The 22,837-nt window shown below is 35.8% G+C and overlaps 1 protein-coding gene across 10 annotated transcripts in view; it reads left to right on the forward strand.

Annotated features, from left to right (window-relative positions):
* The window catches only part of CFAP47 (cilia and flagella associated protein 47), a 302,084-nt gene that overhangs the window by 92,774 nt on the left and 186,473 nt on the right, over positions 1–22,837 (forward strand). For 9 of the 10 annotated variants that reach the window (XR_014579256.1, XM_083823100.1, XM_083823104.1 and 6 more), the window contains 7 exons: positions 3,247–3,381; positions 3,877–3,989; positions 10,136–10,286; positions 11,215–11,303; positions 13,605–13,691; positions 20,358–20,434; positions 22,566–22,711. Coding sequence is in view for 9 of the 10 variants with exons in the window: in XM_083823100.1 (XP_083679226.1) it covers positions 3,247–3,381; positions 3,877–3,989; positions 10,136–10,286; positions 11,215–11,303; positions 13,605–13,691; positions 20,358–20,434; positions 22,566–22,711 (798 nt within the window). In the remaining variant the exon portion in view is untranslated. The remainder of the gene's footprint in view (positions 1–3,246; positions 3,382–3,876; positions 3,990–10,135; positions 10,287–11,214; positions 11,304–13,604; positions 13,692–20,357; positions 20,435–22,565; positions 22,712–22,837) is intronic. The other variant, XM_083823102.1, reaches the window with a different exon arrangement.

Consider the following 22,837-nt stretch of genomic DNA (forward strand, 5'->3'; position numbering starts at 1 on the left):
CATGAGCACCCACAATGCTCATCCAGTCGAACTCCTGGGTCCACATAGGACCACTGAAAAATCAGACCATGTATCTGAGGGCACTTTCAAAATTTCTTGAACTCTGGGAGGCTCGGTGCCATGACCACTGCCCTAGGGAGCCCATCCCAGTATCTCTGCATCTCTGGGTGCAGAACCTTTCCCTAACACCCAGCCTGACCCTCCCCTGTCCCAGCTCCATGCCGTTCCCTCGGGTCCTGTCGCTGTCCCCAGAGAGCAGAGCTCAGCGCCTGCCCCTCCGCTCCCCTCGTGAGGGAGCTGCAGGCCGCCATGAGGCCTCCCCTCGGCCTGCTCTGCTCTGGGCTGAGCAAACCAAGGGACTTCAGCCACTCCTCATACGTCTTGTCCTCCAGACCCTTCATCATCTTTGCTGCCCTCCTTTGGACACTCTCTATTAGTTTTATGTCCTTTTTGTACTGTGGTGTCCAAATCCACTGAGGATTTCTAGGTGGATAGAAGTCATGTGTGGTTCAGGAAGACTTGTGCTGAAAATAGCCTGTAATCGGGAAAATTCTCAAGTGTACTTAACCCTCTAATGATTTTCATTTAGGCATCAGCTTGTAGCTACACATGGAAAAGGATACCTAATTGGTATTCTTTTGGCCCATGGTCTGAGCCAATAGTCTGCTCTTAGGTTCTTATTTTGTATAAAGGTTTTTCTTTGTTGAATGTTTGCTTTAAGCAACTGAGGTTTTTTACATTGTGTTTGAAGAAGGTGGCTCTGCTATAGTTGTAAATTTTTGCCCTTTATACCCTTTCTCTTCACAGAATCATTACGCCAAAATGCAGCTTTTGCTAGCTGAAGTAAAGCTTTGACAGTTGTGGGTCCATCAGTCATCAAGTAGAAGCAGTTAGGGAGTGGAGGCGTTGTGCTTGGATTGATGGATCCTTTTGCTTTCTTAGTGCTGCTGTCTTAGGAGTTTACATCTCAGTCACCGTTCTGTAGTACTATGTTTTAGGCAATAAATTTCAGCTAATGTTGCATTTTAATAATGCCAAAAGAGGAAGAAAACTCAATAAGCAGTATGTGCTCTAATTTAAAACTTTCAGTAAGTTGGAAAAAAAACATAACTCAGACAGTTAAGGTGGTAGTATAAATGACTGTACATCTCCTTTGCTGTCTTAAAGACATCCATAAGAGGCAAAAAAAGTTTTCTCCTTTTTCCAGCCCATGTGGCTAATAAATAATAAATATAATTTCTTTTCCTAAATGGTCTTCATTACTCTTTAGAAAGAAGACTAACAGTAGTTTCTGATAATGAGAATGAAACGTGTATTTTGATTTCAAAGTTTCTAGTGGGAATCCACGTGGGACGGGCTCTTTCCATCAAGGTGTATTATTGAGTTGACTGTTTTAGGCTTATCTTCCACTGCCTCAAGCATTCTGATTTTTTGTTGCTTTTGTCGATGTCTTACAATTCTCAGACACTACCAAAAAAAAGAAAAATTACATTTTCAAAACTGCTTTTATAACCTTGGACATACATGATTCGAAGGGAAAGAAAAACACCTTTAAATCCCATGTCTGTCATTGGCCATATTTTAGAACATATGCAAATCTCCTTAATCAAGTCATTTTTTCAGATGTTTCAATAATCTTGTTTTTCATTCTTTATTTTATCTTCTTAATATAAAATAGGAAAATATAGTCTGTACAATAATTTTATTAGATCAAAAAAATTGCATTTTTTTTTCATTATAATCTGAATGTGTGGCATTTTTCTCATATACTTTAATACAGGATGTGTTTATCCAGAAGCAGCTATTTAGTAAAGTGAAATGTTAACTAATGCAAATAATATTGCTACATAGACTTGCATCAGAGAGCAGGTGACTGACTAAATAGCAGCTCTGTTTCCTTTATTCTGCTTCTGTAAAAATAGTATCCGTTCCTTTGATCAATCTGCTGGAGAATATCGAAGTTCTAGAATAAAAGGTTCATTATCAAAGTTACTTCATAAGAAGCAACTAAAAACGAATTAAATAACTTTTTTCATCTAATGCGCCATCTAGGCAACAAACATCTTATAGTCATGCTGAGCATCAGAATTTACGTGCTCATAAAAGTAACGTGGAGGCTGAAAATGTGGTCCTGTGAAAAACTGATATAATGTAGTTTAGAGAAGAAATATTAATGTATAGCAATATTTGTTATTCTCAGAGAGGCCTGGAAATTTTAATAGTTTGACAGTAAGTTTTAAAATGAGAATTTCCTGAAAAAGTGGGAAAAGAAAATTAAGTTTATACAATGTTACCCTCCTAGATTGCTATTTAGAGTTGTTGATCTTAAAAATGTACAGTGGGAATAACATTCACCCATGAACCCATGTGTTTTCTAGAGTGATTTTTTTTAAAAAAAACCAAAGTGTTTAAATATTTTGCAGAGGTGGCAGTACCAAAAACTTGACTCTTTATTCAATATTATTTACTTTAACTAATGGCACATTTTACTAGATTGACTGTATTTATTTATTTTTGATTTGTTGTTAATCCTCACCATACTACCACAGCTGCTGTCATCTGGCAGATTTCAGTTAGAGTTGTCCTATTCTAGTGAGAGATCTCACAGTACAGTTTTCCGTAGCAAGTCTTTGCTTCATACCTATCTGCTTGCTGATTTTCAAGTTGTTTTACAAGGTGTTCTTTATAAAGCTCTGCTTAAGGAAGTAGGTGCACATAGTAGGTACATCTTTTTCGAAGTATTACTATATTAAAAGAGTCTCAGTTATGGGGATCCAAGTAAAGTGTCTTAAATGAAAAATAGCACCTTTTGATAGGATGACATCCTAATGCAATGGTTTGCTGCTTAAATCTACTTCCAGGTGTGTACGTTTTTCTGTAGGACCTGATACTTATTTTAGGAGAGAAATTATCTGTAATTGTAAAAATTGAGTGTATTATGGACAACTTTATTATAATAACATTATCTTATAAGGTACTATGCATGGAATTTTAAAATACTTAATTATCCTTATTTAGGAGCTTGTTTAAATCCGTGGCTGATCTTTCCTGGCTGTATTTATCTGGGAAGCCACTCCCATCTGCATTATTTTATTAGACTTCTGTCTAATCAAGTTCATGCACCTGATGGAAGAGTTTATACTTCTCTTTCCAGTGATTTACTAGAATCTCTGAGGACTAAAGCTTTGACCTGTTTTGCAGTTGCTGAATATCTGGTTATTATTTCTTTTTGGTTTTCAATACTAGGCCACTGACATCTGTGATCCAAACCCAGTCATGATGCTTATTCTGTGTGTCTACTTATATGAAAGCCTCCCTCACTACTTACCCAAGAAGACTATAGAATTTACAGGTGCTCTCCATGCAACTGTTGTTAAACAGGTACTGATACCACTGAATTTAGATCTGTAGAAGAACAATGTTAAAACATGTTGCATGTATATATTATTATTATATTATGTATATACTGCAACAAAGAATGAGTGTCATATCATTTGGCTACAAAATGTAGAAGAGGGAAGAATATTCTTCTCTTCAGGATTGGGATGCTGACTTATGTTTTCCCCCTGTGCTTGTGAGCACAGAAAAATCTATGAATTTAACTGGTTTCTGGGATAAAGATAGAGAGGAATAAGATTAATAGCTGGCATAGGCATGCATTGTAGATTGCAAAAGAAGTACTCAGAAAAACAGGTCAGACAGTCTGTGGGACATCTGTGCTTCTTAGGGAGAAAAATGATTTGCATTGTTATTTGAAGTACTTCCTTATTTTGTGGTTTCCTTCATTTGCATTTTGGAACCTAGCTGCAGAACTTCTTTTTTGTGCTTTAAAAAATGAATACAATTTGGCTAATTTTGTTGTTGTTGCTGTGATAGGTGCGTCTGAAAAACCCGAGCATTAAAACTTTGGTGTATAACGCTATTCTTGTGGGAAGAGATGCTGATGATTTCTCATTACCTAAAGGAAACACTGTCATCATTTCTTCCAAGTAAGTAATGAGTTTTTAGTGTTATGAGTCACAGAGCTATATGAATCACGGAATGGCTGAGGTTGGAAGGGATGTCTGGAGGTCATCTAGTCCAACACCCCTGCTCAAGCAGAGCCACATAGAACAGGTTGCCCAGGACCATGTCCAGATGACTTTTGAGTCTCTTCAAGAAGGGAGACTCCACAACCTCTCCGGGCAACCTGTGCCAGTGTGCCATCACCTGCACAGTACAGAAGTGCTTCCTGGTGTTCAGATGGAACCGCTTGTGTTCCAGTTTGTGCCCATTGTTTCTTGTCCTGTCACTGGGCACCATGGAAAAGAGCCTGGCTCTGGCTCTGTCTTTTTGGCACCCTCATTTCCAGTTTTTATGTACGTTGAAAAGATCCCCGAGCCTTCTTTTCTCTTGGCTAAACAGTCTGAGGTCTCTGAATTTCCTCATAGGAGAGCTGCTCCCGTCCCTTCATCATATTTGTGGCCCTCCACAGGACTCTTTCCAGTATGTCGATGTCTGTCTTTCAGTTGAGGGCTCAGAACTGTACCCAGCACTCCATGTCCAGCCTCACCAACGCTGAGTAGCAGAGAAGGATCACCTCGCAACCTTCTGGTTATACTTTACCTAATGAAACCAGGAATACCGTTAGCCTTCTTAGTGGCAAGTGCACTGACTCATATTCAATTTGGTGTCCAGAAGGAGCCCCAGGGCCTTTTCTGCAAAGCTGCTTTCCAGCTGGGTAGCTCCCAGCATGTACTGTTGCCTGGGGCCGTTCCTCTCTAAGTGTAGAACCTTTTACTTCTTGCTGAACTTCATGAGGTTCCTATCAGGCCATTTCTCCAGCCTGTTGTGGTCTCTGAATGGCAGCATGACCCTTTGGTATATCAGTCACTCCTCCCAGTTTTGTGTCGTCTGCAAACTTGTTGAGGGTACATTTTACCCCATCATCCAGATCATTAATGAAGATGTTGAACAGGATTGGACCCAATATTGACTCCCAGGGCACCCTGCTAGTTACTGTCCTTCAAATAAGTTTAGCAGTATGGAAATGCAGCAAGTCTTTGGAGTTGTAACTAATTTAATAGTAGTGGAATACTAGGAGTGTGTTCAATTAAAAACTGGGGTACTTGGATCTGCTGTTCTTATTTTTTTGCCCAACTAAAATTGAAATATCTCCTATGTACATGTCTCATGTTTTTTACATTAGTGCATTATGGCAGTATGAACAAGTAAAAAATTCTTCCTTGTAAGATTTTGATTTTTGTTTCCTGTTCTTAATTGAAACATGACAGGAAATTTAAGAGATCATGACACAGATTTGACAGTAGTGTTAGACTACTTCTTTTTACCCATGTCATCCCTCTGTTGCAGCTGCAGTGTCATTATTTCTGTCTTAAATTTCTGAAATACTTTGTCATTTAAGGATCTTGGAGAGATTTAAGTTTGGGAAAACTTACTTTACTCAATACATTTTGCTCTTTCTGTGAAACGTGGCTTAAGATCAGATACAGGAATATCACAAATCCTTGTTTAAGTGTTGAAGGTAAAAGGGATGTAGCAGTGACTCTGGCAGCAGGTTAAGAGTTTTTGAATTTAGACTGAAAGTTTATATAATATACTTCTTTGAAGATGAAATGGATTAGAGATTGTAAAATGGAAAAGAAAGGTCAGCATTTGGATGAAAGTAAGCCGTGAAGAAGAAAAACATTTCAAACATACTGTCGAATTCAAGACTTAAAATAAATACAGTGCTCTTTAAGGTTGACCAACATTTCAATATGAAATAGAGTGACTATTGTAAATATATGCAAACAGAAAAATAAGTAATGCTATGTTATCAGTGAGCTGTGAGGCTGATTTACTTTGGTTTTCTTTGCAATTTCCTCAAATAAGAATTAACATAAGAATGTAATCTTAGAAAATATCATGTGTTTCCTGAAAGGTCAATATTGTAGCTGTTTTTCACTTCACCTTTAAGAAGCAGAAGAAAAAAAAAAAAGAAAAAAGACAAGTAAAAAGTAAATATGTACAACCTCATGAATGAGCTGCTTGGCGCTATATATAGTTACAGACATTTGAAAAAATGCATAGCAATTTGAAAAAATGCAAAGCAAAAACATAGCTTTTGGAAATGGCAGTCATGCATTGACTACCACTGCAGTGTTTACCATAATGTAATCTTATGTGTAGTCTTGGCCCCCAAATGAAAAATTGATTTTTTAAATTAATAACTTTATTAAAAATGTGATGGAATTGTTTGAGAACTCTAAGCATCGGTAGGTTTGGTGGGAATCTTGCAGTTGCTTTATGTTAGACCATAATAACATATGTGGTTTTGAAAGTAATAGAAACATGAATAATAAACCAACACCTCTATTTTATTATGTGTAGACTTGCTGTTATAAGTGCTGATTTATGTTCACTTACATAAAATCAAAAAAAAAAAATGGCAGAGAATTTGTAGGAGAGAGTGTTCTGAAGTTTCTTTGGAAAGAGTGAAAGTCTTTAGAGAAACTCAGAAATGAGATTAACTTGTAACAGATTTCTAGAAAAAAAAAATGGCCCAAATAAAAAAAGTGAAGGCAAATTTTCAATGTGTTCAGTAGGAAATTTGATGAGTGTATTATTAAAACTTGGTGGAGTTATTTTTTGACAGGAATGCTAGTATCAATTAGTATAAGCTGTTTAGGAATAAAATACATTAAAATACCTATAAAGAACTACTTCAAATTACAGTTATTTATTCTACTTTTAGAAGTAAATAACCCATAGCTAACAGTTTGGAAGCAGATGAATCTATGTATCCCTAAAAACTATGAAAGCCTACTTCCTATGTCAGAGAACAGGGTGAGCTATACTTTAACAAACTTGTTGAATATCTGTAATGGTTCAGACAACTTAAGGTCAGATATCTCTGCATCTTTGTTCCCCTGAATTGAAGGTATACCTTACAGATTGTTGAATATTTTATATAAACATGGAAATAGCTTCACCACTAGTTCCTCTTGCACTGCACCTTGATGCTAGCCAGCTTTTATTATTTTATTTTTTTTCCCTGAATCATCATGTGCTTTAAGATGAACTAATAAACAAGAAGCAAGCTGTTACTTATGAAAGTCGTACTGCATGGCTCCAATCAAGTTGTGAAGCTTGCTTTGCCAAAGTTTCAGTGTTAAAGGTCAAGAGAAATATTAGCTGTTCAGAAAACATTCACGCATGAGAGTTCAGGCAACTACTGTTGAAAAGACGAAGCAAAGCCTTGATAGGGAGGATAAAGAAACTCAAACTTGTCAGTCCTCTGATTGGAGACCTGGAAGGTTTTATGTCATACACAGAGACTGTTCTCTAATTATTTGCCAAAAATATATATTCCTACATTTAGAATTAACTATAATTGGATTTAAGATCACCGTGGGTCATTGTAATCACTGGTCAGGAATAAGTGTTCTTGACTAATCCTGTTTGTCCTGCTGGGTGAGCACACTTGGCATAGAAGATTCTGTAGATGAATGCCCAATCTGAAGGAACTCTCTAGGAGAGATTAACTGTAGGAAAACTGGTAAACTAACAGATCAGGGAAAAAAAAAAAAAAGGTGGAAAGGTGAAGGGTGACAAAGAGGAGTTACCTAAATCAATTAGGAAGCAGTGATGTGGCATTAAGCAGAGATGCCATGTATTTTAAACCAATAGTGATAAAGTGATGGAAATATGTAATATGTGTCTGTCTGTATTACCAGAGAGGCATGACAATGTATGCTGTGGTCCACTACTAGCTGGAGAAACTTATCAGTGGCTGTGGTAGGTTAATCATGGCCAACTACCAGACACCCATCCCGCTACTCCCCCTCCTTAACAGAACATGGGGAGAAAATTACAAAGTTTATGGGTTGAGATAAAGAGAGGCAGATTGCTTAAGAGTTATAACCACAGTCAAAACAAAAAGTGAGAAACTAAGATAAAAATTTTAAAAACACCTTACCTCCTTCCCACCCCCTTCTCCCAGGCCTAACTTCATTCCATCCCCCAACTCCTTTACATTCTCCCATCACCACTCCCGAGTGGCACAGGGAAGACAGGGAGTGGGTGGTTTCAGTCTCCTCCTAACAGTTCCTCTCTCCTGCTCCTTCATCTTCGCACTTTCCTCTGCTCTAAGGAGTCTGCAGTCCTTCAGAAAAAAAATTGCTCCAGCATGAGTTCTCCATGAGCAACAGTTCTCAGGAAGTATCCAACTGCTCCGGCATGGGGTCCCCCATCGGCTGCAATGTAGAATCTGCTCCAATGTGATCCTCTCCATGTTCTTTAGGGAAATAACTCCCCCGGCACCTGGAGCACCTCCTCTCCCCTTCCTTCTCTGGCCTTCATGTTCCCTCTGCTGTGTCTCAGCCTTTTTTCTCTTGCACCTCAGCCTTTCAGATGATTTTCCTCTTTCTTATATATGTTTTCATGCTGGCTCCATAATGAGCTAGCTGGAACTGTCTGTGTCTGACACAGGGCAGCTCCTGGTCTCTTCTCAGAGAGGCTTCTTCTGCATCTTGCTGCTACCAAAGCCTTGACACCCAATATCTGCCAAGAATGAGTATTTTAAATCAATTGGCCAAGATGAAATTGACTTAAATCCTAAGCATCTGAACATCGGTAAAATCTTCCAAAGACCATACTGTTGTTTTCCTCTGGCTTTTGAGGTGTGTCAGAACATTATCAGTGTAGCTGACTATCAGATCTTTCATATAACGTAAATAATCTTTGATTAGATGTTTTCATTCTCCAGGGCAATTCGCTATGCCATATAGATTTGCAGTTCACAACAACGATACTGTGAAGGTCTCTAAGCTCTATTGGGTGGTGCAGACATATCTATAAGCTACTTCTAAGCTTCTTCTACTTCTAAGCTACTTCTAAGCTTATAAGCTTCTGGGTACCGTAGCAAGAGAAGTAATGAAGATGACTTGATCAATATTTAAAAATACCTTCTTGGGAAAGGGACCTGCTTAACTGCAAAGAAAACAGAACAAAACTTTTTATAAAAACAGCACCTTAAACCTGGAGCTGTACAAACTCAAACTGGAAGTAGTGAAAGTGATTAGCTACTGAAGGGAAGAAAAGAAACTCTTACTTACAGAAACTCTGTACTTATCAGATACAATTGAGGGGTGATGGTTGCACATAATGGCCTGCAACTACTACAGACTATGTTATCTAGTTGTTTATGTTGGCCTTAAACTTTGGCAATTTGACAACTACAAATAGCTTTATTTTTTATCTTTCTACATAGAATTATAACCAATAAAAGAGAGAGAATTTTGTTGATAGAATTTTATATTTATATTAAATATTTTGTTGATAGAATTTTTTCTATTTGGGGAAAGCTCTCTATGCACTGGTCTTGTGTAGAAAGGCAGAATACTTCTATAATTTACAGCTTTCTGGCTTTTAGAATGGTCCTGCATGCTAAAACTTTTATGACCTTCCATTTTAAGATGTTAATCCCAGTACTATAGAATGATTTTGAGAGCTTCAAAGTGAGAGCTTCAGCCATTAAACTTTTGTCTATTAGTCTTGCTTTAATTGCAAGACTAATGCAACTCAGGTTACCTCATTCCCATAGAAACTTGATCTGTTGCTTATGCAAGAAAACTTTTTTTTTTTTTTCCACCTCTAAAGTATTCAGCTTTGCCTAATTATTCTGAAGGTTCTTTTTCTCAATTCTTTCTGTCTTCAATGGGGATTTTATTAAGAACTTCTAAATCTGCCTCACAGTATACATAACAGGATGTCCAGTTGTTTAACATACAAAATTGTATTCAAATAGGGGAGCATAAAGTAAATCAGTTGTTAGCTTAGGGCAATGCTATAAGAGAACTTTCTGTGCTAGTGTGTGGGAAGAAAAATCAAGCTACATACTGAGGGCATAAAAAGCAATAAGGATTTTTATTATTCTTTTTCAATCCATATAGTTCTTTTATTAGAATGTTTTAAGGTGCTCTTAAACAGGAGATTAAACTATAACAAAGTATTTCAGAAGAATCAAGTGACTTTCTAGCCACCTTCCCTTACAAAGGCTAAAATACACTCCTAAAATGACATTTCTGAGTCATTCTTGAGTCACAATTTTGTGCCTAATTATTTAAAGAATTATTGTTATTATTTTGCCTAGGAGACAAACAAGTATAAACGTGGAATTCACTAGTCGTTTTCTGCGCCCTGCTGAAGCAGTTTTGCTACTGATCTCAAAGAGCGTGGGTGGAATAGGTGGTGCTACACTGACATTCTCTCTGAAATCTGAAGTCAAGCATATTGAGCCTGCTGTAAGTCTGTGTATGAGATTAATATTGTCACAAAAAATACTGCTCAGATGTATGTTGTATCAATCAAAAGTGAACTGAGGTAAGAATAAAAAGGTCAGTTACGATCAGCATTTGCCTTTGACCTATTAATATTCAAGTTTCCTATTTTAGCTTGCGTATGTGCAGAGAAAGGTCTAGAGGAATATCTAAGATGCCTAAGGATGTAAATCTCACATAGATACAGAACAAATTAAAACTTTTGGAACTGATTGCCCTGAAAATAAATCTGGACTTCTTTCAGCATATGAATACTTTTGGAAATTCTATTGCAGAGATGGTGATATACCTCTTCAGTTTAAGAGCCTAAATGTCTTCATCTGACATTTCACTTGTCAGATGTAGGTGGATAGCCAACTTCTGTTAGATGTTGCTAGGTTTATTTGTGCTTTTTAATTTAAATGGTCTTTAGATTTAAGATACACCCCAGAAATAGTGAGAGCAGAGACAGGCATGCTTTCCAGCATTTGTTATCAGACATTCTTTGAGCAAATCTGGATGGAACCTCTCCTGAACTAGTTGGAGTTTATGTGAGTCTCTCTTTTTTTTTTTTTTTTTTTTTCCAATGGCAGTTTTTATACCATAGCAGTAGACATTGATGTTAGAGAGGAAGGTTGGGACAGGAGAAAAAAAGGAGAACATGTCAAGCAGATAGTTTGGTTCCTGTCTCTGTGCTTTCATTTTGAAGAGTATTTACAAGGTGATGAAGTTTAACATGTTTAAAATGAAATAGGCTTTAACTCTACTGGCAACAAACATTAGCATTTTAATTATGTGAATTCTGTAGTCATCAGTAGACAAATACTTTTGTGTAATATTTTCCTTGTAGTATTTCCAATGCACATGGTTTTGCAATTTTTTTATATTTATATAATTTTTTGTTCTCTTTTAGGATATATTAAAATGCAAATCCCCATGTTATGAGCTGAAGAAAATTGTCCTAAATGTTACTAATCCCTTCAGAACTGATGGCATATTCAGGTAGACAATGCTATAAAGACTATACTGATTATGCTGTTTTATCTACTCTTTTTCCATAATTTTCATTTTCTGCTTAAAAATGTAAAACCTTGAGGTTAAATGATAGGGATTTACATTACCCAAATTGTTACAAGCACTGTGAAGTGGAAGCTATCATAATGAATAAAGAAGATAAATAAGTCTTAATTGAAATCCGTCTCAGTGTAAGCAATAAAGCTAGAGCTTTAATCAAATGGAGTTCATGAACCTTACTTTTATTTTTGTGTTTGGCTGAGGTCCAGCAGAATTCCAGAGAGAAACATGCCATGTTAATTAATAGTTTGTTATTTTTTTCCCCCAATCTCCTTTATCCTGCTGTTTAAATTATTAAGCATGCAAAAGAAAAAATGTGCTTTTGCCTTGAGGCTTGCATCACTATCAGTTAATCTAATTTTTCATTTGTATTCATCATAGATGTAACAACTACAGAATTATAAATGTTTTTGTTAATACAGAAGGCATAGAATACCCATTTGGAATCTCAGTTTATGTGATGTGACTCCATATTTTGTTTTTAATCTGGAAAGCTACATATGGGTTCATATAGTTCGATTATTTACAAGTACATTTTCCATAACATTTTAACTTGTGTTATTGATCTATTTAATATGTTTTATTTAATATGTTCCATAGGCTGTGAATGAAATTTCTCTTTCATCCACAGAATAGGTTTGATATAGGCAGCTGTAAAGAGAATTATTTTCATTGCTCCAACAATGTGCACTGGCATAAGCCTCCTGTGTGTGAATCAGATGAATTTGTTTAGTTTCTGTCTTTTTTTTTTTCAGTCACTGAGGTGGTCATTCAGGCTTTCTGTAATCAGTTCTATCATTTCAGTAGCTCTCAGAAAGAATAGATTAAGGTGATTAAATAGTTTGATTTTATATGTAGCATTCAACAGCTACATGACAACTATGTGAAGTAATTATCAATTTGGACCATATTTGAACCTGTAATCTACGAATAAAGATTCTTTGAATCATTTTGCTAAAGTTTTTAAAAATATCTAGTGTTCCATGAGGGTGAGTATTGCTTATTTGCAAATAAAACTAGGAAATGCACTTGTGATACCAAGGAAGTAGCCATTCTACAGAAAAGAGGGACAAAAATCTTAAAACCTGATGTATAATGTAGTACTATTTAAGAAAAAGAAAAATTAAAAAGTCTCTTTGTTCTTGTGTCAAATATATAGCAAATGCCATATATTTCCAAAAGCTGTAAGTTATGCATCCTAAACCAGAACTAGTATTCTGCTATTTGTTAGGTGTTACTTGCTTCATCAGCTAAATAATGTCCCCCTTTTTTTTTTTTTCAGTTCAGAGCTTTTAATACTTATGTATAGTTAGGTATTTTAAAGATTACTGAAAGCTTGTATTTCATTAAGACAATTAGTTGAATACATGTAAAATAATCCATTAAATTGCGAAGCAGCTACTTTTTACCCAAGAATAGAAAAAGTATTTCTGTACTATGAAACACTACAGTCACTAACCATCAGTATTATTATTTTTTAATGGCAGATTAAAATCTTGGGCAGAACATCAGCTAACACTGATATAAATTATTGTGACTCTGTTGGAGAGTTTGAATTCAGATCCACAGCTGGGGCTATGCTAGCTGACACTGGCTTCTGTATTTTTACTATGCACTCTGTCATTTTCCTTCTGTTCTTACCGTCCTTTGTGAGTACAGAGAAAATGCAGAAGTCTGGTTTCAGATGAGTGAATTCAATGGCTGGTGCCATGTAACAGAAATTCTATAATGATACTAAAACCTAGTTCTTCAATAATGACTAGCAGTAGATGAGTGGATTATCCATTACCTAGAATGGAAATAATGTGTGCACAATGTAATGTACACAAAAGGAAACAAGATCATAATCTTCTAGGAAAAATGAAAGTGAAGCATTTGTTTGTGTTTAATTAGGGAAATGACAATTTTCTGTATCTTCCTGTATCTTAATAGATTCCCACATTACTTAAAAAAAAACAACAAAACAAAACAACAACAACAAAAACACTTTAGGTCTCTCTGTTCAAATGTAAATGAAATTATTTTCACTCATTTAAATTAGTATAGAACATACCATAAATTATACTTTAGAATAGTTTTTCCAATTTAAAATATGGATATCATTTGTCTTGAAAAGCACATTGTTTTTGTTTGTGAAATTTTGCTTTTTTTTAATTTTTGAAAAAAGCTAGATTTTCTCCTCATTCTGCTAGTAAAACGTAGTGTTTAAGTGTACTTGCCATATTCCAGGGTCATTTTGCTGGAATCCACAAGTTGCTTAACTCAGCCAGAACATATATGTCAAGCCAGGCAAGTAAAGCAAGAGCAAACATTCAGGTAAGTTTTAAATGGCAATTGCTAATTATACTATAATGAGTTGTACAGTTTCATTAGTATTACATATTTGTGTATAGCTGTGTGCATACCAGTTGTAAAGAAGTACAGGCTAAGAAACAGGGAAATATAGTAGGACTGTGTAACATTTTTGAAATACCTTACAGATAATTTATTCAAACAGTGGAGAAAAGACAAGTATAGTGTAAAAGGTAAAAATGATAGTAGTATGCTAAGTGGAAGAAGTGTTATACAAAGTAGAATTGAAAGGTGAAATATTGATGCTGGGATAGGGGCAATCATGGTGACTTAGGTGACTGAAGTGTTGACAGAAAATATCAGTAAGACTCCAGTTCACCAGGACCTGAAAAAGAAAAGAAATAGTTCTGAATCTCAGAATGAAGACTCTAGGTGTATTTGAAGGTGTAACAGTGAGATCACGTTTTTAATTATAAATAGGCAGTCTAGAGAATTCTAATTGTGCTGAAGTCTAAAATGTTACAGGTTAAGTAGGCCCCTGGAGATGCAAATGAGAATGAGGGGATATTAGTGCAGAAATATTGATATAAGTTAATATAATTTTGTGTCTAGACTTTATTGCTTAAACAGACTAGGGACAGATTTTCTAGCATAGGCAATGTGGAAGGTGAAGGAGAGTTCAAAGTAAGTGTGGTAAAGGTAATAAAATGGCAAAGACTGAAAAACAGAGAGTAATTTGGAGTGAGAGTCAAGGAGAAGTGTATCATAAAGAAGGTTCTATGCTTAAGACAACTTACAGTCCAAAAGGAGGTATTTCTGTCTTCACTATCTTTAATTGTTAGACAGTGAGATAAATACCAAGCTGTTTAGATGAACAGGCAGAAATCTTTCGGGGCATTGCAGAGGAGAGATGTAGATTAGAACTGTTCATAGTCAAGGTTAAAGGAGAAAGAGACAATCCAGAACAGGTTTGGCACTCTTTATGGCACTCTTTTGAAATGGTTCAGCATGGAGAAAGGATGACCACAAATATCTAATACTATTTTTGGAACTTGCCAGACATTACGAATTGCACTATTTTAATAATCGTCCTTTTAATAACTCTATTTTTCAGCCAAGGACTAAAAGTTTTAATTCTAAGTCTTTTTAGATTCTGCATTCTCATATTTGGTAATTTAGTTACAGAGATCTGTTTCTCTAGCCTTCCATCACTTCAACTATATTTTATAATTATTTATTCATAGATCAACATTCATAAACGTCAGTTGGAATAGTATAGTAGATTAAAAATAAAACAAAATGAAACCACCACCAGCAGAAGTCAGCTTACTGGAAAGATAACCAATATGTAACCAATCAGATTCATTCTCAACAAAAGAAGCAGAAACTGACTTTTAAAATACACCACCAGCAGCCCTCTCACATTGAATGTGAAGAATACTGCAGCTCCAAAACACTATCAAGGAAGAATACTGTAGCTACCAAAACATTATTACATAGATACCAGAGGTGGATGCTTTTGATGCTGTTCTGTCCCTTGTTTGTGTCTTGTGTGCTCTGTGCACTCACAACCAAGCTACATTTACCAGCTGTGCTACAATAATTGAACATTTAGCAATTAACCTCAGTGTTACAGAGGTTACAGATTTTACAAGTAAATTAAGTCTTAAGTCTTTAGAAAGCTCCAGTATTTATTTGCATTTGTATTGATCTCCAGTATCTGCTAACATTTGATTTGATGTTTCTTTTATCTATAAAATCCATTTACATGCTCCTTTTAAGAACGATTGTTTCTTGAATGGAACATAACAAACTTCTGAAATTTGTGCTAAAAATTACTATTTTTGCAATATATTACCAACCAATATGAAGATTGTACCTGCAATCATTTTTTATTCTTTTGATAAAATGCAGAAAATGCCTTCTGCAAAATGGGGGCCTGTTGGTCTAAGTGCTCTCTCAGTGTAACCTTATCATAACATCAGTGCTTACATTTTAAGTAATTGTGTCCACATAATTTATATCATTTGCATGCTTCAATCCTAACATCTTGAAGTTTCAAGTGAGCCTACTCATTAGATCAGGTTGCCCAGGGCTCCATCCAACATGGCTTTGAACACTTCTAGGGATGGGGCATCCACAACTTCTCTGGCAAGCCTCACCACTCTAGGAGGAAAGAATTTTCTCCTAACATCTAATCTAAATCTCTCCTCTTTTAGTTTAAAACAGTTTCCTCTTGTCCTATCTCTTTCTCCCTATGTAAAAAGCTGTTCTCCATCTTATAAGCCCCATTTAAGTACTGAAAGGCCGCAAAGAGGTCTTCCTGGAGCTTTCTCTTCTTCAGGCTGAACAGCCCCAGCTATCGCAGCATTTCTTCATAGGAGAGGTGCTCCAGCCCTCTGATCATCTCAATGGCCCTTTTCTGGTCCTGCTCTAACAGCCCCGCATCTTTCTTGTGCTGAGGGCCCCAGACCTGGATGCAGCACTCCAGGTGGGGCCTCACAAGGGCAGAGCAGAGGGGGACAATCACCTCCCTCCCCTGCTGGCCACTCCTCTGTTGATGCAGCCCAGGACGCAGTTGGCCTTCTGGGCTGCAAGTGTGCACGACTGGCTCATGTCGAGCTTTTCATCCAGCAGATCTCCCAAGTCTCTCTCCACAGGGTGGCTCTCAAGGAGTTCTTTCAGTATATCCTCATGTCTGGGACTGAGAGATGCAGCACCTTGCACTTGGACTTGTTGAACCTCATTGTGTCCATGTGGGCCCACTTCTCAAGCTTGTCCAGGTCCCTTTAGGTGGCATCCCTTCCTTCTGTTGTATCCACAGAATATTGCATATAGCTTCTTAGCATTTCTTACTTTTTATTTTAACCAGGGATAATACCATAAATTCCAAATATTTTGAATTTTATGTATTTATTTATTTGTATACTTCTTGTTGTAAGCAGTTTCGTGCTTCAAGGGAAGAGTTACACTGAACAGAATACTTGTATTTACTTACTGATCTGATGAACAAAACTGAAGATCTAAAAGGGTCTGTTGTGTCCATGTCTAATATAGACTATGAGATGTTATTTCTGTTGTTTAAGAAAATGTGGTTTAGAAATATAGTTAGGAGTCATCACAATTCTGATTAATATTTGATATATTAGAAACTGATCTATACTAATGTAAGCCATACTACCATTTTTGGGCAGTTCTTGTTTTGCTTCCTGTCTTAGTCTTTGTTCTGAGATCACAAACTAACCCACAGAGTGTGGGAAAATGGCAAATATCTTACATATGAGTTTTCTGCTCAAACGTTTCAGTATTTTCAGTGCATTTGTAAGCTGTTGTATCCTTTCTCTCTCTAATAAACAGTTTGCTTCCTTTTGTCTTCTAAAGTTTATTGATGAAGTTGCTGCTGTATAGACTCGAGATTTCCCTGTGGTGGCTGACACTTCTTAGTTTTCTTTTCACATCAGTAATATGTAGAATCTGGAACTGGAAGGAACTTAAAAAGACCATCTGAGAAATTCTACTCCAAACTGTAATACAGAAAGCAAAATAATTTTCCTTGTGCAAGAATTTGTTGGATGGAAAGTGTGGTTAATGGCTTGTGTGGGCCAACGTAGACTGCAGAGATGTTTTTTGCTTTTGATCCCAACTTGATTTTTGGTATTCCTGCTAACATGGCAAGCCCAGTCTCTGTGTGGTACTATGCAGGAAGAGGTAACCGCCAACTCAGAGATGATAGCTACTGAACTGTTTCTTACTGGTGACCAAGTATTTAAGTAATTTCTAGTACGAATTTGAACACATTAGACTAAACCACTGTTAGAAAGAGTTGGAAGTATTCACACCTGCCGTTTTGTCTGACTCAACTGGGCTTTGTTACCAAACAGTTGAGAGGCGCCCTCCTAAGCCAACCCTCACATGTAACACACTCTTGTAGATCTTTTAGTCTATTTAATGCACAGTAAAAAAAAACTCTTATTTGGAAGTGGCCAATTGTATTTGCAAAAAAATAACAAAACAAATGTGAAGTTTCTTGGTTACCATTCTTCCCATTAAACTGAATCACTTCTGATACCTGAGTTTTCAGACTGAGACCTGAACCATAGTGTGATACAATGTGCTTAGTCCCATAATTATCTCATGGATCCTTTGCCGTTGTGTCTGAACAGCACATGCATAACCTTGATGTCAAAGCTTGTCTTGTCTTCTTCACCAGAAATATTTTTCGTACAGTAAAATTCAGTGTTAACATGGAGTAAAAAGATTGGTGCATAAGGTCTCATAGGACAGTACTGTGGGCTTAATGCCATAGCAAAATGTCTGTGTAGACTTATTTTATGGTAGCATTAAAGTTCTGCCTAACTTTCTCATTTCTCTCTGTATTTAAAGGAAATGTATTGAGCTAGACTGAGGGTATGCCTTCAATACTTTCCTGATCTTAATTATATTATTTTTATTATTACATGGTATATAATTTATTTTTATTTCAGAAGGACAAGACACAATGTACACATTTGCCACTATACAGCTTAAATTCACTTTCAATTTATTTATCTGCAGATACTATGTTCATTTGGGTGAGAATAATTTTACAGAGGCAGACCTTCAAATCAGTGCAATGAATTTCTCTGCCATTCACCTCAGAAAATGAGATTTATTCAAAGTATGGTTCACCCCAGTGAAAACTTATGCTGTACTGTGTATGGCATCAATGTACAATGGATTTCCATGTAATATTCTTTTTATCTTTTCTTTTTAAACAGCTTTTGAACAATTCATTATTTTTACAGTGATTCTTCTGCTGTCATCTCTGTTACTGAAATCATAACTGGGCTTTCTGATTCAAAGACAAAGCATTGAAGGAGATGATGTTTTGTATAAAATGTGTATTTTTTTTTGTATTTTTGTGTGAGATAAATTATTATTTGTTAGTAAAGAGTAGATAGTATGTTATACTCACATACTTCAGAGATCATTTCCCTTTCTGAAAAATGACTTTTAAGTATAGGCATTAAAATGAATCCCTAGGGTAACATATTCTGAGAATTTTACAAGTCCATTTATTTAAGGTTGTGATTTTTTTCTTAGCCCAGCAAGATTAACAATTTATTTTAAGAGAGACCCAATAGCTACCAAATGCTGTACATGATAATTGTTTGGTATAAGCTGATTCATCAAATTTTACTGCTGGGGAAAATGACTTTTATGTGTGAATAATATTAAACCTGAGTCTAGAACTGAACAAGCTACGTGCAGTAATTTCTTTTAGATGCATTACAGTATTTCTTTTCTGCATCTATGGATTCTTACCTGTGCTTGTTGTAAATTAAATAAAACTGTCCATCCATAAATGTAAATGCACAGTCTCAACTCCTGTCAACACTGGTAGAAATTGTTTGTGAAGAAGGATAGAAATAAAATATAAAGTAATATCAAGGAAATAAGATGGTAAGATGGGGGGATGAGAATAAGCAAAAATTTTGTTATAAGTTTTTTTTTTTTTTTTCCCAAGTATATGTGTTCTTTTCAAGTACACTTGAAAAACAACATTGTTGTGAACTGAGTAAGGTGTTTAGGTTAAGGTTCATCCTCTTCATTCCTTTCTCAGACAAATCCTTGATTGCATTCTGTTGTATGGTTAATTGCACTGTTAGTGTATATAGACCATTCCTGTAGCCTTGGTGTCAAAGAGGTGTGGAGGGACAGGCTGTTCCCAGGCTTTCTCATCCCCTTTTTTCAGGGCTATAACCTTGTAGAAAAGAATCTTGCATGTGAACTAAATTAACTTTTTTTTTTCCATGAAATATGCAAATGTTCCACTGTCTATGTTGCATTTTTTCTTAAATAATTGTGCCCTGTTTCCTCTAAGAAAAAATGATGGGTTAAAAGTTTTAAATGTTTTGTGTACTACTGATGCAGTTTGGGAGCAGTGAAATTATTTAAGTGTCTCTGAGACTCTATCAAAATGTATGTTTTGAAACAACATAGTGCATCTTGGAGACTAGAAATATTAATTTCAAATACTTAAATTAGAAAGTTGCATTTAGTGGTAAACTTTTCTAATTTATTTAGAGATTATTTTTTTCCTGCTAAAGTGTAGTAGGATTAAAGTCATTGCCATTCTATGATCCAAGTAGAAATTATGAGATACTTTTAAAGCTAATGGTCTCTGCCATTAAATAAATAGGATTTTTAGATGTATTTCTAGAGTAGCTTTTACATGAAACATTGCAAATCTGTTTTGAAGTCAAATGTCAGAGGAATGCAAGGCTTTGTCACCTGAGGATGTACTGGGGAACAATTCTTTACCTACTGCAATAGAATACTGAAATGGTAAAGAGAAGAACTGGGACTGAATTCACCAAAAAATATTATTGGTCAGGAATGTTTTTGATTGACAAATTCTAATTGTATTTTTTAACATGGAGTTTTGTTTATAGATTACTGCAGGGATGTTATACAACTTAACTGAAAGAAGCACATTCTAGCTCTGCTGTAAATATGACTACTAACTTAAGTGAAAGAGGTGGTACCTGACATTGTTGATAAGTAGATGGTTCCAAAATGTTTGTTGCTTTTGTTTGAAACATTTGCTTTTCCAGTATTTATGTCTAAAAGGGGAAAAGAAGCTATCTGTTAAGAGAAATAATAGAAATCTCCAAATTTACTATATTGCTTTCTTTTTTTTTGTTCTAGTTCTGAAAATAATGTAATAAATTGTAAAAACAGTGCACTGCCTAATGAGCCAAATGAAGAGAACAACTTTAATTGCTGTAAGTACCTCTATACAACACACCTTATGTCACTACAGTAGCAATCAGAGCATCTGCATAAGCAGTTTTGACATCTAAAATACGCTCAGAACTTATTATTTATAGCCGTGTATCATCTGGTATTTTTTATTTTATTAATTGAAATGATTTCTAAAGCTGCACTGTATAGGACTAAAGTGTGACTAACAAATAAATATTTATTTTTTTAATGGCCCATGTATTGACTTCATGGCAGTTTGTTGTGGAGTCTTTTCAGCATACCTGAGTTATTTTCAAAAATACTCATAAAGAGTGCAATTCTTGCTTTTGTTTCCTATGAAATGTCAGTCAAAAGTTCTGTAAAAACATACGAATCTGGAGCTGCAGCCTTTTCTGAGACTGTCAGAAGTCTACTTGAGCAAAATTTTGCCTTATGAAATTAATGTTTTCCTCTTGGGATATATTGTTTGCTTTCCATGAGGCCATGTGGAAAAGAGATTTGCAATATGAATCACTGAGCTCTTCAATTTATATTGATTTCTCATATTGTTTTCTGAGATGTGATTAACAACCAACTAATACAAAGTTCATAAAAATCAAAAGTATGTACCTTAACTAATGAAGTGGTGTACCAAAACTATGTTTTTGCTTCTTGTGGAAGTGCACTTCTCTTTTGAGTATACTTCTTGATACTTCTCCCTGTAGCGTAGCAAACAAAACCCAACTAAGAGTCTTCCACATATGTTTTCTTCTGAGACAATATTATTGTTAAGGGTCAAGAGGAGTCCTAATTGGAGAGTGGTAGGAATCAGAAAATATTTTTGTATTTTTTCTTGAAGCAACCATAATAAAGAACAGAACTGCCAAAAAAAATCTTAAATTATTTAATAAATGTACTTTGGTGATTGTTTTAATTTTGCACAGTCCAGAGAACAGGTGAGGAGGGAGGGCTCTCACAAGACTAATTCAGTCTGTACCACAGTTTGACGTACTTTGAATGAGGAATACTTGAACAGGTGACAAGTTTAGGAACTGTTACCTTACATAGTCAAAAATTTACCATATGAAAAGGTAAAAATGGGCTTTGGGTTCTGTTGGTGACTGTTTGTTTGATGGTTTGGTTTTTGTTATTGTTTATGTAAGCTTTGGAAATATCAGTTTCACGTGCAACTTAGCTGTTTGTTGAAATGCGAATTTTGGGAAATTCTTATTGTTATTTGGAAAACAAACTGGACTATGGAAAGAAAAGGTAGTCAAGGGTGGGAGGGTAGAGGTTATGGCTTTCATTGGTGTGGTTCTTGGATTTTGGGAGGGAGGTGCTGATTCACTGACATTTAATTAGCCAGAGTTTTGCATAATTTTCTCATGTAGCCGTGCTTGAGCCAGGGTGGGTTGGACCAGATTGCCTCCAGAGGTCCTTTGTAACCTTAGCTGTTCTGTGATCTTCACTTTTGGTTGCCTGCACTTTTAGGACTGAAAACTCCTAGTTTTCTCTACTAGTTTTCAGTCTGATGATCTTTCTGGAAGGTTAGGCAGCCAAGGCAGAATGAAAGTCAGGCTCTGAAGTACTCTGCATTACCAGAATATGCTTCGGAGAGAAAAAACACTCACTAAGAAAGTAGTGTGACTCACAGATTCACCCATAAGATTCCTCGTATCTTAGGAAGAAAACACTTTATCAGCATTTTTTTTTTTTTCTTTCTGAAAGCAATACTAAGAAAGTAAGCTTTCCAGAACCTAGTTTTTGTCTATTCCAGAGGATTTCAGGATATAATATAAAATGTAGTTTCTGCCACTGGGGCAAGACGGTTCATTTAAATAGCATTAAACTGTACTCTTCTTACTGGCAAGAGGAGTTATTTGCTTACAGGCTGTACATCTTTAAAGAGTTTGTTTGTTTGTTAGTTTTTTTGATAGAACAGTCTGATTTCCCTGGTTTTGCTTCAGTGCATGGAATGAGAACACAATTAATTAGCAAAATGAATGCAAATAATACAGCATGCAATATTGCAGCATATTTACACAAGTGTAACTTCAGAGTACATTAAATACTGATTACTACAGTATCCTTATATATTTAAATTCAGGCAGATGCAGTATTTTGCAACTGGTGCTGTTGTATCTAAGCAACCATTAAAACTTATTTTAACAGCTGACCAGTCCAGCCTCCTGCATGAGTTCTTCAGTCCAATGGAAAAACTATTCTTGACAGCGAGAAGTTCTGCAGGCTTAGAGATTCACTTTCTTCCCTTTAATCTGGAAAAACGTTACTGCACTGTCATTCTGGTTAATGAACTGGTAAGGATGGAAAATATGTTCTGCGAGTGGCTTTCACGTGATAGTCTAGTCAGTTAAGAAGACTATTTCTGTAAAACTTTAAGATGTTTGCCAGTTATATGTAAATAGGGTAAATTAATATACAAA

This window comes from Anser anser (genome assembly GCF_964211835.1).
Source record: "Anser anser genome assembly, chromosome: 1".
NCBI lineage: Eukaryota > Metazoa > Chordata > Aves > Anseriformes > Anatidae > Anser > Anser anser.